This window comes from Musa acuminata, chromosome BXJ1-11 (assembly GCF_036884655.1).
Source record: "Musa acuminata AAA Group cultivar baxijiao chromosome BXJ1-11, Cavendish_Baxijiao_AAA, whole genome shotgun sequence".
In the NCBI taxonomy this organism is placed as follows: domain Eukaryota; kingdom Viridiplantae; phylum Streptophyta; class Magnoliopsida; order Zingiberales; family Musaceae; genus Musa; species Musa acuminata.
Genome location: NC_088337.1, coordinates 22,189,984 through 22,205,728, shown reverse-complemented (window position 1 = coordinate 22,205,728; position 15,745 = coordinate 22,189,984). Strand labels below are relative to the sequence as shown.

General features: G+C 42.6%; 1 protein-coding gene across 1 annotated transcript; it reads left to right on the top strand.

Annotated features, from left to right (window-relative positions):
• The first annotated feature begins 405 nt into the window (after positions 1-405).
• Positions 406-2,501, top strand: LOC103971464 (probable jasmonic acid carboxyl methyltransferase 2). The gene is made up of 4 exons (XM_009385490.3): positions 406-609; positions 736-1,140; positions 1,498-1,773; positions 1,997-2,501. The coding sequence occupies exons 1-4, from the start codon at positions 535-537 to the stop codon at positions 2,402-2,404; spliced, it is 1,164 nt and encodes a 387-aa protein (XP_009383765.2). The 5' UTR covers positions 406-534; the 3' UTR covers positions 2,405-2,501.
• The last annotated feature ends 13,244 nt before the right edge of the window (positions 2,502-15,745 follow it).

Here is a 15,745-nt window from a genome sequence, read left to right as displayed (position 1 = left end):
TCCCCTGTTGGTTGGCGCAAAAAGTAAAAAGCCACACGTTCAATGCACTCTCTCTCTCTCTCTCTCTCTCTCTCGTTCAATGCACTCTCTCTCTCTCTCTCTCTCTCTCTCTCTCTCTCTCTTGTCTCACTGGAGAGAACAGATTTCTGAAACCTGATACTTATGCAATCAAATGATTCCCTTATCATCGAATCCAAACGAGTGGACCAGCAAGTTGCGCGATGACTTGTAACGTCGAACGCATCCGCTCATGGAGCAAAACAGGGAAGGAAAAAAAAATGCTAAATTGCCGCTTTATGTAACACGGTGGTGGACGGGACAATGTTGGTGGACGTCACATCACCAGACTTCGTCATCGGTTTCTCGTGCAAAAATGAACAAGTGCTGCAAATGGATCCCACCCAAATGGAGGAGGGAGGGGCGGGGGAGAGCGAGGGAGGTGCTGTTTGTGTTCGTATATATGTGTAGCCGCCGGCAGTCGTTCACCCAACAAAACATAGCAAAGACAGCCCGAGAGCAAGTTGATCGCTTGTCATGGAGCTTCAAAAGGCCTTCTGCATGAATGGCGGATCCGGTGACTTGAGCTATGCCAGGAACTGCACCATACAAGTACGTCTTTCTTGTTCCTTTCCGTCCTTCTCATCGATTCATCGTCTTCTTCGTACCCGTTTCAGCCGAGGAGAAGATGTAGAGAGACGTTGTTTTGACCCAACGAAACCTGAATTCTCTTTGCAGAGCGTGATAGTGTCGTCGACGAAGGCCGTTCGAGTGGACGCGGTCGTGGAGTTCTACTCCACCTTCTTCCCTGAGAACATGATCATCGCGGAACTAGGCTGCTCATCGGGGCCGAACGCGCTGTTCTCTGCCTTCGACATGATGGAGGCGGTCGAGCAAAGGTGCCTTCAGCTCCGACGCTCGCCCCCGGAGTTCCACTTGCTCCTCAACGACCTGCCTGCGAACGACTTCAACACCATCTTTAGGTCGCTGCCCGAGTTCTACCAGCAGAGGAGGAGGATGGAGAGTTCCGGGTGCGGGCAGTTCTTCGTGTCAGGAGTACCTGGGTCGTTTTACGGGCGCCTGTTCCCGAGCAGGACCTTGCACTTTGTCCACTCCTCGTCGAGCCTTCATTGGCTCTCTCAGGTAGGTTGCTTCTTGACACACAGTTTGCACATGATCACATGCATGCATAATCCAAGCTATGCACACTAGTAGACTGCATGAGGTTGATGATGCGGTGTCTCGGATAAGGTCGACGAGTCAGGAGACTGTAGTTAGGCCTTACTTGGAACATGAAGCAAAGTATACACGACAGTCATCAGATCGTACAATCCAACAATTTAACTTGTTTTAGATCTCGAGTGGTGCGTTCTCCCCTTGAGAAAGATGGGTCATATCCCCAAAAAGACGTTCATTTGCAAGTAAACAAAGCCACCGTCATATATCTTCCTCTCCTCATGCACGGAACAATATAGTAATCGTCATGCTGCTCCGTTTCAGGTTCCTCTCGAGCTTCAAGATAAATCTAATGCACCGATGAACAAAGGAAAGATCTACCTTTCCAAGACCAGCCCTAATTGCGTTGCAGAAGCATACCTGATGCAGTTTCGGAAGGACTTCTCATTGTTTCTCAAGTGCCGCGCCAAAGAAATAGTTGCAGGAGGCCACATGGTGTTAACATTGATGGGCAGGACGAGAGGGTCCGAGCCGTCGTGGCCAGAGTACAGCTACATGTGGGAACTACTAGGAGAGGCTCTCATGGACATGGCCTCACAGGTACTTATCTTGTTGCTTTCCTATCTATCTTCTCTTTGCCAGTTAAGCTTCAGTAACCTCCAAAATTCCTCACCATCGGTTAATCTTCGCCACGCCCCACCTGCACATCTTCACGAGAGGTGTTGCCAACCATTACCTTTTACGATGACTGTTTTCTCTCTACTTTTTCTTCTTCCTTTTGTTCCCCTCTTGGTCCGCTGACCGGATGCAGTGCTTTTCCCAGGGAATCATCGAAGAGGAGAAGGTGGATTCCTTCAACGCCCCCTACTTCTCACCCTCTTTGGAGGAGGTTAAACAAGAGATCGAAAGAGAAGGGTCATTCTCCATCAGAACACTGGATCTCTTCGAAGCGAGTTGGGATGCAGCCCACGGCAGCCAACAGACTAAGCAGGAGGCGGCCGCGCTCGGCGAGATCACTCATGCAAAACGCATGGCCAAGGGGGTCAGAGCCGTGCTGGAGTCCATGCTGGAGAGCCACTTCGGAGAAGGCATAATGGAAGAGCTGTTCTCGAGGTACACTAGCTTGTTGGAGGGCTACTACTCCAAAAACAAACCTCAGGTGACCAACATAGTGATCGCCTTGACAAGAAAGTTGGAGGAGGAGAACATATTACGAGTTTCTGTATTTTGAGTTATCATCACCAAGAAGGGTCTCAAGTTCCATTACTTATCTGCCACATTTAGATTGTACAAACCTTGGTAATGTGAAACGAGGAAGAAGTTTGGTTCGGTTTGCGTCACCTGTAACAAAGCACATGGAAATCTCACAAGTCATTGCTTGTCGTTCTGCCCGGAAGGCACCGACTTGCAAGTCATTGCGTAGGAAAGAAAAAAGCTCAGGGTCACAGGTCTTGTTAGGACAGTCGTCCAATCAATCAATTTCAAGACCCGTCCTCTGTCACGCTGCAATGTGGACGTCCACTCACATGTCCCCAACTCACGACTGAGAACTGTTTATGGGACCCTCTTTCACACTGCGTTTATGGCATCCTATCAACTCCATCCCTTCACGTAAGATAAACCGAGAAGCCACCGTTCGTGAAGGAAACTTAAAAGAGCTCGATTACAAAAAATGATATGAAAATTTACATGGAGCGATGAATGAATGCTATGGGTATCACATCTTCAAAACTAGTGATCATCATAGGAAGGAGTAGAAAGATCAATCCTGGAGACCCTGTCAAAATAGGGTAGACGCGATTGCCATCCAACATCAGAGCAGAAACCTGGAGAAGAACAATCAATCGAAGCAACATTAAGAAAACGTAGGCTCAAGAACAAAACAAGGCTTGTGCTTATTACTATCGATATTGGCTCAGGAATATTGACTGACTGATGCTTAAGGATAATATATTATAACCTTAAGTAGATGGAGCTTAACCTTTAGATAGTATTGTTTTGCTTGAAAGACCTCTTGTCGATTCTTTTACTTTTTTTCTTTTTATGCGAATAAAAGTGTAGGCTCGATGGCCATATGGCTGTGTCTTTTTGGGGGCAAAAGGCAACGACTTGGAATCAGTTAACAGTCCAAAGATAATTCATATGCAATGTGTTTAATTCTTTAGTTAGGATTCGATTTACTTAATAATGCTAAAAGCTATAACAGACGAAAGAAAATGAAAAAAAAATATATATTACTTTTTTTTCTTAATTTTCAATCACAATTTCTACTTACGATAATTTAATCATAAATTCTTCCATAAAAAAAGGTAATGTATTCAACTTAAAATAAAATTATTAAGCTTCAAATTATAGCAAAAGCACATCAAACTTTCGAGGGAATCGAATCTTTTGTCTTTCATTGCGCTTTTTTGCCTATATCACACCTTGTATTGCTTTTGGAACTGACGCTATATTTCACTTGGAGCGAACTGATGTCTTTTAGATGTTGAAGCATTCGGACGCATTGCTCTGGCTTGATTTGTTCATTTACTATATCATCAGAAGCTTCATGCTCGTGATCATATTGGTTGAACTCGAGATGTGGGCAAAATGTATATATAATATTAGACAAACGCATCATGGATTTATACAACGTTTTATTGCTAATGCTAGTAGATCAGCGATAAGGATAGTACATCATATTTATGTAGGAATATTCTACTAACAAATGTGCTTCATGAAAACTGTTCAAGAACAGCTAGCTTCATCTCGGATTGAAGCTACCGAGTTCATCTTTAATTAGGAGTCTAGGAGTCGTGTCGTGTAACTGAATCTGAAAGTTTCCCCACTATAACTATAAATAAAGCGGTTGTTGGCAGCCACACAAAACATAAACGAAAGAGCATAGAAAGAGCGAGCGATAGTCTAAAGATAGTCAGTGCTAGGAGAAAAGAAAGAGGGAGGCAACATCAAGTTGCAAAAGTCCCAACTTGGGCTCAAGACGTCCGAGCTTGTCGCTAACAAAGTCCTCCCATAGTTGCATGTTTTGGTATTCTTTTTCTTCACAAGATAATTTAGATTTATTTTCCTCTTTCTAGTTCTCTCGTCTTTTGGCGAATCTATCGAGCCTCCCACAAATTGTAAATCAACTTGAAGAAAAGATGAAGATCATCAAATCCTTTCCAATAGAATAAGCGGTATATGTAAGGGGTGACATCACATGCGTAGCGGAAGAATATAAAACAAAATTTTTAAATTTTCCAAAGATGTGTTTGTTGTCATGCGAAGATTTGTACGTAAAATCCGCGAAACTTAAAACTGTATATATTAAAGATTGTGTTACTTATGAAGATCGTATATCCTAAATCCCTAAAGATCTACAAGAGATGATGAAGGAAGTCAAGCGTCTTCCTCTCTAGTAGTGATCCATATAGCAGAGCTGTGATGATGCTCCTCAAAACTCCAAGCCTGCTATCTGATGAGGAGATGGAGAGGAGAATAAGATATGGTAACCCAAAGATGCTCTAGCCTAGCCTATGAACTATTAGTTTCCTCCTATTTATAAAGGTCCCCTATCAATTAACTCTAATTGATCTTGCCCTATTGGGTATTAGATCTCCATCCAACTACCCAAGCCTTGAATTTCTATCCAATAATCTCTTATTGGCTTTTATTGGATTTCATCTATAGGATCCAATAATTCATAGGCTTATTGGATATCCAATAAGATAGGGGCTCCGATGGATATCTCTATTTAAACATCTACTCATTGCAATGCCTACCATATGTGTGTGACCCTCTAGGCCTAATATCGAGCTGGCCATGAGTCATACCTATCAGAACTCCTTCTGGCTCATTAAATTATTATCTTAATAATTCACTCGACTCATCGACTTCGGACATACTATGCCACTACGCTGCAGTCCTTAAATGATACAGAAGAATCCAATCCATTAGACTTGTTTATCCTCAATTACCGTATACTTATACTTCCTCATCCATCTAATATCCCAGAGACTATATACTAAGTATGGTGCTGTCAGACCTATATGATTTTTGGTCGAGTCTCGCTCTAATTGGATTCTCTCGGAGAACTCATTCTCTCTCAATCTGAATGACCCTGGCTAGAGATTTGTCTGAGCAAGAACACATGAGATATTCCTCTCATAACATCGAGAGTAGATGATCCTCTATCAACACTCAATAGTCCTTATAAGATTGGCTACCACTCCCGATGACCGGTTATGCTAAATTCAGAACCTCTAAATCTATAAGTCTGGTATCAAAGAATGAAGTACTCATACAGGATATCCTTGGTGTCTCAAGTATAAGGATCAAATACATCATTGGGACTACGGAATCGCTATCTGATAATAAGACATCATCAACTATCTAACATTTGGTAAGCGGATCAATTAGTGAACTCATTCTCCAATGAGCACTTGTACTGTATCCCTAGTATCCCCACACGAGTAGCTATGAGACCAGCTACATCCATCATATGGATAAGTATATAGCACACTAGTCCGTCCTGTTATCTCGATATCCCTCTTGAGTAAGCTATGATCGGGATGATTTAAGATATGTGTTTAAAGGCTAATCGATCTTATTATCGTGATCTCATTACGATATGATTCTCATTGCATAGATCCATGGACCTAATAATATATTTAAGAAATATGCAATATAAAGTGATAAAACATCAAATAATAATAATAAGCAAAAAGACTGCGTGTCAAGTCACACGTGTCATCACTCACGTGATTGACTTGTAGGACACCTATGACTAACAATCTCCCACTTTACCTAAAGCAATCACCTATGTGTTTGATCTCCATCAGACCCATGTGATGCTTAAAGACAATATGAGATAATGGCTTTGTCAATGGATCTGCAATGTTATCATCAGATGAAACTCTTTCCACTACTATATCTTTCGGGCCACGATCTCTTTAATAAGCTGGAACCTTCTTAGAACACTTCTGATGAAACTCAGGTTCCCTTATTTGAGCAATCGCCCCGTTGTTATCGCAATATAAGGAAATCGACTCCTCCTTTTTCGGCACGACTCCTAGATCTATGATGAACTTTTTCATCTAGACTCCCTCTTTTGTTGCCTCTAGTGCAGCAATGTACTCCACCTCTCTGGTGGAGTCAATAGTAGTATCTTGCTTAAAACTCTTCCAGCACACTGCTCATCCATTCAGGGTGTACATATAACCCAAATTTGACTTACTATCATTGACATCGAATTGAAAACTCGAGTCCGTGTAGCCTCCAACCCTAAGGCTACTACCTCCATATACTAGTAAAAAATCTTTAGTCCTTTTTAAGTACTTAATGATACACTTTACTACTTTCCAGTGCTTCAAGTTTGGATCTACTTAATACCTGTTTGCGACACTCAGAGCATGCGCTATATCAAGCTTGGTACATAGTATAACATACATGATAGACCATATCACTAAGGCATAGGGTATCCTATCTATGTTCGCCCTTTCTTCATAAGTCTTTAGGGACATACTCTTAGAAAGCGATATCTCATGTCTCATCGATATGAGACCTCTCTTAAAATTTTTTATGCTATACCTTTTAACAATGGTGTTTATGTACTTGGACAAAAATAAGCCAAGTATCCTCTTAGATCTATCTCTATATCTGAATCCCTAAGATATATGATGCTTCTCCTAAGTCCTTCGTGGAAAAGTGTCTAAATAACCAAGTATTTATTATGGATAACATTCCTACATCATTCACAATGATCAGGATGTCATCCGCATATAACACCAAGAAGGTGACAGCGCTCATACTTACCTTCTTGTACACACAAGGCTCATCTTCATTCTTAACGAAGTCATAATATATGATTACCTCATCAAATCTTATGTTCCAACTTCGGGAAGCTTGCTTTAGTCCATAAATGGACTTAAGCAACTTACACATCTTATTTGGGCAGTCCTTGGACATGAATCCCTCAAATTATATCATATACACCTCCTCCTCGAGGTTGCCATTGAGGAATATGGTTTTTCACATCCATCTGTCAGATCTCATAATCATAGTATGCTGCAATAGCCAATAGAATTTGGATGGATTTTAGTATGACTACGGGTGAGAAGGTTTCATCATAGTCAACATATTTCCTTTGATGATGCCCCTTAGGCACTAGCCTTGCTTTATAGGTCTCTACCTTTCCATCTACTCTAATATTCTTCTTGAAGATCCACTTGCAACTGATGGGTATAATACCCTGGGGTGCATCAACTAGGTTCCAAACCTTATTGGAGTACATAGAATCCATCTTAGAATTCATGGCTTTTTGCCACTTCCCGAAGTCTATACTCGTAATAGCCTCCTCGTAAGTCTAAGGATCAATATCCTCAACATTCACTCCTTTAATATGTCTCATATATCTCTTAGGAGGATGGGATACTCTGTCGGACGTACGTAAAATTGGATCATGTATGCTAGGTATCTAAAAAACCTTGAGTTGTGAAGTGGTGCTTGAGCTAGGTTCTCCAACCTCACTCAACTCTATTATGCTCCCATTGTCTCCACTAAGAATGTGTTCCTTCTTAAGGAACACCGCTCTCTTGGCTATAAAAACCTTTTGGTCCTTGGGGTGATAGAAATAATATCCACAAGTTTCCTCGGGTATCCCATGAACTTGTACTACTTCGTCCTTGATTCAAACTTATTGGGGTTGTATTTTTTAACATAAGCAGAGCAGCCCCAAATCTTAACAACCTTAATGTCAGGCTTCTTGTCTTTTCACATCTCATATGGTGTAGACACTATCGACTTAGTTGGAACTCTATTCAGAAGGTACACTACGATCTCTATGGCGTATCCCCAGAATGAGATGGGTAGGTTAACAAAACTTATCATGGATCACACCATGTCTAACAATGTATGATTCCTCCTTTCATATACACCATTGAATTGAGGTGTATAAGGAGGTGTCCATTGGGACAGAATCCTATAGTCCTTAAGAAATTGAGTGAACTCTGAACTCAAGTACTCACCTTCTCGATCTGATCGAAGAGTCTTGATGCTCTTTCCAATCTAGTTCTTTACTTTATTCTTATACTCTCTTAATTTCTCAAATGCCTCGGACTTGTACTTCATCAAGTACACAAGTCCATACCTTGAGAAATCATTGGTAAAAGTAATAAAATAGGAGTAACCACCTATGACATGAGTTGACATGGGTCCACATATATCACTATGTATGAGTTCCAACAACTTAGTAACTCTCTCTCTAGTTCCACTAAACGAAGAGTTTGTTAGTTTTATATAAAAGCAAGGCTCATAAGTTGCATATAGCTCATAGTCGAATGGATCTAGATATTCATCCTTTAGCAACTTTTGAATCCTTCTCTCATGGATGTGACCTAGCCTATAATGCCACGAGTATGCACTATTCACCTCATATCGTTTCCTCTTAGAATAATTACATTCATGATATGTGGAGCACTATCTAGCGTAAACAAACCATTATGCAATAGTTCTCTCGTGATGATCTCATCATCTAATAATATTGAATAATCATTATTTTTAAAAACTAATTTATATCCACTAACTCTCAAACATCAAATGGAAATAATAATTTAGATAATAGAAGGAACAAAATAGCATGCATCCAATACAATAATAGCTCTACCAAGCAGATGTAGGTCGACCTCGCATACAACTACTGCAACAACTTTTGTTCCTTTGCCCATCTTGAGGTTCATCTTGCCTCTTGCTAATTTTCTAGGTCTTGCCAAAATCTGTAATAAATTACAAATATGATAAGAGTTTGAAAAATGGAGACTGATCATGAATGTACCTGAAGCTTTTCCAAAGTTTTATTTCACCCTCTCTACAAGATACTCTTTGTAGTTCCTCTTCCAGTGTCCATCTTTGTCGTAATGGAAGCATTGACCTTTGTCCTTTGTTGGGTTTTTCTTAGTAACCTTTGTTTTACCCGGTCTGCCCTTACCCTTACCCTTCTTAAGGGACTTTTCTACTTTTATTTTCTTTCTAGTCTCACTAGTATAGAGAACTGGCTTATCTTTCTTAATAGTGTTCTCTGCCTCCCTCAACATATTAAGAAGCTTAGGGAGAGTCATCTTAAGCTTGTTCATTTTAAAATTCATAATAAATTATGAAAAAGAATATGGTAGGGACTGAAGCACAAGATCCACACACAGGTTATTCTCTATAACCATTCATAGACATGTGAGTTTCTCTATCCACTCAATCATTTTTATGACATGGTTCTAAACTGATGTACCCTCAGTCATCCTAACGCAGAAGAGGCTTTTGGATATCTTATATCATTGAGTTCTTCCCTGTTTCTTAAATAGTTTACGGACATATAGAAGATCTGACATCCATTTTTCATGTTGTTTCTGTAACTCGGGAGTCATGGAACCCAACATGTAACACTGAGCAAGAGTGGAGTCATCTATGTACTTCATGTAGCGAGTGATCTTATCCTCGCTTGCCCCTTCCTTGGGCGTAGGCATCATTGTATCAAAAACGTACGTGATTTTCTCCATCATGAGAATAATTCTCAAGTTGCAGAGCTAATCCGTATAATTCGGATTACTAAGGCGGTTGACATCAAGTATGCCACATAAGGGATTTGAAAGTGATATTTTTCTGAAAATAAAGATGTAGTAGAAATAAATAACATGAAAATTTAAAAAAAAATAATAATAAGATATGGACTTCTAACTTAATATACTCTCACTATTTTACTAACAAGTCACGCTACACCCTCGGCATGTGAAACGGAAGTCTCCGGTAGACTTCTAGTGGGGATCGAGATCCAATCAGCTTCTTAGTATAACCTCGAGGGACTGGACCAATCATACTAAGCCCAAAAGGTAGGCAACTCTTGACGATCACAACTTCTTTTGATTCCTCTCATGTTCGACCTCTGAATCACCATGGTCTAGAGGGACTCGACCAACCATAATGTTCGGTTAAGTCAGCACCATCGTTACAAGATGAGTCTGATTCAATGATATGCCCTCGAGGAACTTGACCAAGCATATTATATCCTCAGATCACCGGTGATATCTCTATGTCGTAGGCAAGATAACGAATCGCGATATATGTGAGCCTTGAGGGACTCGACCAACTCAATCTACATCGAGAATCGGTCCCTACTTATAATGATGGAAGGTCATATGGGTCAATCTATTTGTCTCACGTTTACTAACTTAATATTATCGAGAGAGAGAATTTTGATTTGATCTCCTAATATGATATGTCACACATATACATATTTTATTTACATCGTATGTAAATATATATACATATCTAGTAGATGTATAAGCATTCACACATCACATGAGCGATACACGAGATGATCACGGACCACAAACTAATGTAATCAGACCCGAGCCAATGGGCCTAATCACTCACATCCATATCTATGTGTGCAGCGGTGCATCTTCATGTCATGTGATCGTTTATCTTATCCTCATCGATTTCGTCGGCATCTCAACGCATCTCCATGCATCACAATCATCCATCTCGGCATCATGGGTCTCACTATTGTTTTCATGCTCTCGCTGCGCCTCCTCATATAAACGAGAAATAAAATGGAGGCTCGTAGGCCCCAATAATAATAATCACAAGTACACACACATCACATGGTCCATGATCATCCGTTCACATATCATACATTACATATACACATCATCATTTAGGACTACTAGATGATAATGATGACGATGATAATAATAATAATAATAATAATTAATTTTTTAATTAATTGATATTTTCTAAAATTAGGGACATATAGGGAATGTTTAAATTACGAGGGGTATTTCAAAATTTTAGATAAAAAATAGATTTCATAATTTATGAAATTCCAAGGGGAAAAATTATCTTTTGCCAAAAAAAAACCTAACCCTCCCCATCTCCTTTGCTATGCTACAACCGTCGCTACCCTACCAACAATAGTCGCTGCAGGAGTGGGGGTGGGGGCGCCACCTCTGCCCTCGCGATTCACTCGCGGGCACCACTACGGGCGGCTAGTTCGTGGATGTTGTGCTCGCGAGCGGCACAACCCCTTAAGGGCAACTATCGCCCCCCGCAGGCCTCGCCCTTGTAGATAGCTCACCCGTCGGTGAGCACCGCCCTTGTAGGCGGGTCACTCGTGGGCTGTGCTGCCCTTGTAGACGTTGTGCTCACAGGCAGTGCCCGTGGGTGGGGCACCCGTGGGCTACCAACCCCTGTCGATCGGCTACTGCAAGCGCAGCGCCTACGCGTGCACCGGCGCTGTGTTGCCTACTTGCGACCGCCGATGGTAGCAAGATACCATATGCGAGGGCAGCAATTGATACCATATGCGAGGGCAGCAACAATTGCTGCCCTTGCTCTCTTTTGCATCAACAATTTTGACGTAAAGAGCTTCTCCAAAATACAACACGCAGTTTAAAACCAATCTTTAGCACGAACAACCTAGCTTTGATACCCCTATAGGGAAATCTAGGGGGCGACATCACATGCGCAACGAAATATCATAAAATAAAATCCTAATTTTTTTAAAGATGTGTTTGTCATCATACGAAGATTAGTGCGTAAAATTTACAAAACTTAAAACTATATATATTAAATATTATGTTACCTAGGGAAATCGTATATCCTTGAATCCTTGTAGATCTGTAGGAGAAAATGAAGGAAGTCAAACACCCTCCTCTCTAGTAGTGATCTACATGGTAAGGCTATGACAATGCTCCTAAAAACTCCAGGCCTACTATCTAAGGAGAATGGGAGGAGAATAGTATATGGTAACCCAAAGAGGCTCTAGCTCATGAACAATTGGTTCCCTCCTATTTATAGAGATCCCCTGTCAACTTAACCCTAATGGATCCTACCCTATTGGGTATTGAATCTCGATCCAACTGCACAAGCCTCTTAGATTAGTGGATCTCTATCCAATAATCTCTCATTGGTTCTTATTGGATCTCATCCATATGATCTAATAATTCAGAGGCTTATTGGATATCCAATATGATAGGGGCTCCGACGGATATCTCATATCCGAACATCTACTTATCACAACGCCTACCATATATATGTGACCCTCTAAGTCCAATATCAAGCTAGCCATGAGTCATACCTATCAGAACTTCTTCTAACTCAATGAATTACTATCTTAATAATTCACTCGATTCATTGATTGCGGATGTACTATGCTACTATGTCGCATTCCCCAAACTATCACGAACGGCCATCGTGCACCCACAACAACTCCGTTCAACGAACTGTTCGTCACTCGCATCTACATGTACAGCTACTTGGCAGCATGTTTTGTCTTAGTTTTGAGTCATTTTGCTTGTAAAAATATAAGTTCGAATAAGTTGCAGTGTTACAAAGGGACCGCTCACCGAACCGAGCAAAACAGCCCAAAATAGCTCTGTTTTCGTGTGCCACAGGCTGTTTTCTGCAGTTCGCTTCCACTCACTAAAACATCAGCCATCTTAGCCCCTTAGAACCCCCTAGGTGGCACTGGGCTAGATGGGGCTTCGGTATAGTGTCGGGCGTTGAACAACTTTTCGTAAGTTCGCACGTTACCTTGACGGGAACTTGTTATCACGCTCGGCACCCAGTGAGTAGCTGCTTGTGGATTTACAACTATTCGTTCAACCCTCTAAAGTCCTTATTTTTCCCCTCTCCCTTCTTTCTTTTGTGCATGCAAGGTGCTTGCTAAATTGCTTGTAAAGCTTCCCCCTTTTGCGAGACATTGGGATTTATCTATCGCTCATTCTTTCGAACTAATCAACTTTCTCTTTTACAGGTCCTTCGGGACCTACGAGAGGTTGCAAGTGGGCTGATCTTTATGGAGCAATATCGCAAGGGCGAAGCATAACTTAGGCAAGGCAAGCTAAGTTTGCGTCTTTGCCGCAAGGGTGCCTCGCGACTTAGTCAACGCAAGCTAAGTTCACGTCTTTATCGCAAGGGTGCCTCGTGACTTAGTCAACGCAAGCTAAGTTTGCGTCTTGGCCACAAGGGTGTCTCACGCCTTAGGCAATTCTAGCTACGGCCGTGACATTGTGGTATTAGAGTGGGCAAGCACTTCGAGCGAAGGAACTTTGTGACTTCGCCATGGCAAAGCATCATGGCGAATCAAGCAAGACGGGGCAAGCCGGACCCTTGCCCCAAGCAGCCGCAGGTGGGCTGTATGTGCACACTCACTCTCATGTGGTTGGAGCCACTCAAGAGGAGCGTGGCAACGAATATGATGAGCGAGAAGTTGGCTACTCTCCACAAGTGGAGGAGGCACAATCTGGAGTGCCAACTAGGAAAAAGAGTCATAAGGAGAGACTCACAATGGTAGAAACCCACTTGGATGTTCTTGAAGGGAGCATGGAGGAACTCTACCATGGCCAACAAAGGCTTGATGGGGTAGAGAGCTCGCAAGAGGAAGCGGAGTCCAGGATCGACAAGGTCGAGGCCCTAGTCGACCGATTGTCAAATAACACCAAAGACTCCGTGCAACACTTGCAGGAAGTTGTGGCGGAACTCACTTCAAGGGTGGCCATGCTCACAAGAGCACTAAATGCGGGAGGAAGCAACACCCGTGTTGCACCACCACAAAACTTGAGGGCACTCGAGCCTCATGGTTATGGAGAGGCCAGAGATGCCAAAGAGCTCGAGAATTTTCTGTTCGACATGGAACAATACTTTCGAGCTACGAGGCCCGATTCTGAAGATACCAAAGTTTCTATAGCAACAATATATCTGAACGGAGATGCGAAACTTTGGTGGCGAACTCGTTGGGAAGAGATCCAACAAGGTCGGTGTCGGGTTGACACATGGGAGGACTTGAAGTGGGAGTTGAGAACTTAGTTCCTACCAAAGAACACAGAGTTCATCGCAAGAAGGAAGTTAAGATAAGTCTGCCAGAGTACTTCCATCCGAGACTATGTGAAATAATTTTCTGCACTAATACTGGACATATAGGACATGTCCGAGAAGGACAAGCAGTTCAGCTTCCTCGATGGTTTGAAGCCATGGGCTCAACAAGAACTAAATCGAAGGAATGTCACCGATATGGTTAGGGCAATTGCTACTGCAGAAAGGCTCACCGACTTTGTTTCCTCTAAAGACCCGGAAAGAAGGAAATAATCTTCAAGCAATCGCCTTCCAAAATATTCTCGGGGGAATGAGCTCGGGGGCGAACAAAAGAAGAAAAGTTTCCACAAAGGGCCAAGCCTAAAAGGCAAGGCCCCGAAACCTGGTGGATGCTTCTTGTGCGAAGGGTCGCACATGGTGAGGGAGTGCCCACAAAAAACAGGCACTCAATGCTTTAACAGATTCTATTCACCCCCCCAAATCGGACAGCGGCAAGGCTGTCGCTCTTAGTTTGAGCAGTTCTGAATCCAGCAGCGACAACGAGGACTCGCAAGAACCCCGGATGGGAGCAATGCATTTGTTGAACACCATGCGGGGTCAAGTGGGGGAGAGCACGAATACAAGGCTACAAAAAGGTGGAAGTGGTGAGCTGATGTATGTAGACATCAAGCTAAATGGCCAAACGACCCATGCAATGGTGGACACAGGTGCTACCCACAACTTCATTACCGATTGAGAAGCAAAGCGACTTGGGTTGATCTTGGAGAAGAGCCCAAGTTGAATAAAGGCAGTGAACTCGGAGGCTAAGCGAATCTTCGGGTTGGTGAAGGGAGTTCCCATTAAGATCGGAACATAGAGCAAGAACACCAACATGATGGCGGTGCCACTGGACGACTTCCAAGTGATTCTTGGAATGGAGTTCATGCACGCATCGAAGTTGGTGTCTATGTCATTCCTAAACTCCTTGTGTATGATGGGAGGTGACGACCCCTACGTGGTTCCCGTCTCTCGAAGAGGAACTAAAGAACCCCAATATATATCGGCATTGCAATAGAAGAAAGGGGTGCGAAAAGGTGAATTAACCTTCGTGGCTGCTATGAAGCTAGAGCCACTCGAGAGAAGGCCATTCAAGAACCTGCTGTAGTGGCGAACGTCTCGAAAGAGTTCACTGATGTTATGCCACCCGAGTTGCTAAAGACTCTTCCACCACGCAGAGGAGTGGATCACAACATCGAGCTAGAGCCAGGAGTGAAGCCTCCAGCGAGACCACCCTACCGCATGCCCCCACCAGAGTTGGCTAAACTTAGAAAGCAGCTAGGTGAACTGCTAAGTGGTGGTCTCATCCGTAGCTCTAAAGCATTATTCGGAGCTCTAGTTCTCTTCCAGAAGAAACAAGATAGGAGCCTCCGACTATGCGTCGATTACCGAGCCATCAACAAAGTGATAGTGAAGAACAAGTATCCCATCCCGCTCATCGCGGACTTATTCGACCAGTTGGGCAAAGTCGAGTATTTCTCAAAACTCGACCTTCGGTCGGGGTATTGACAGGTGCGCATTGCTGAAGGCAATGAAGCGAAGACTACCTATGTGACCAGGTATGGAGTGTTTGAGTTCTTGGTGATGCCTTTCGGCTTAACCAATGCTCCAGCCATGTTATACACTCTCATGAACTAACTATTCAAGGAGTATTTGGATAAGTTCGTGGTCATCTACTTAGACGATATCGTCG

Excerpts from the sequence above, each read along its gene's own strand:
- LOC103971464 (XM_009385490.3), top strand. The coding sequence starts at position 535 with ATGGAGCTTCAAAAGGCCTTCTGCATGAATGGCGGATCCGGTGACTTG. Across the intron at positions 610-735 it reads CCAGGAACTGCACCATACAA|AGCGTGATAGTGTCGTCGAC; the intron begins GTACGTCTTTCT and ends TTCTCTTTGCAG. Across the intron at positions 1,141-1,497 it reads GCCTTCATTGGCTCTCTCAG|GTTCCTCTCGAGCTTCAAGA; the intron begins GTAGGTTGCTTC and ends GCTCCGTTTCAG.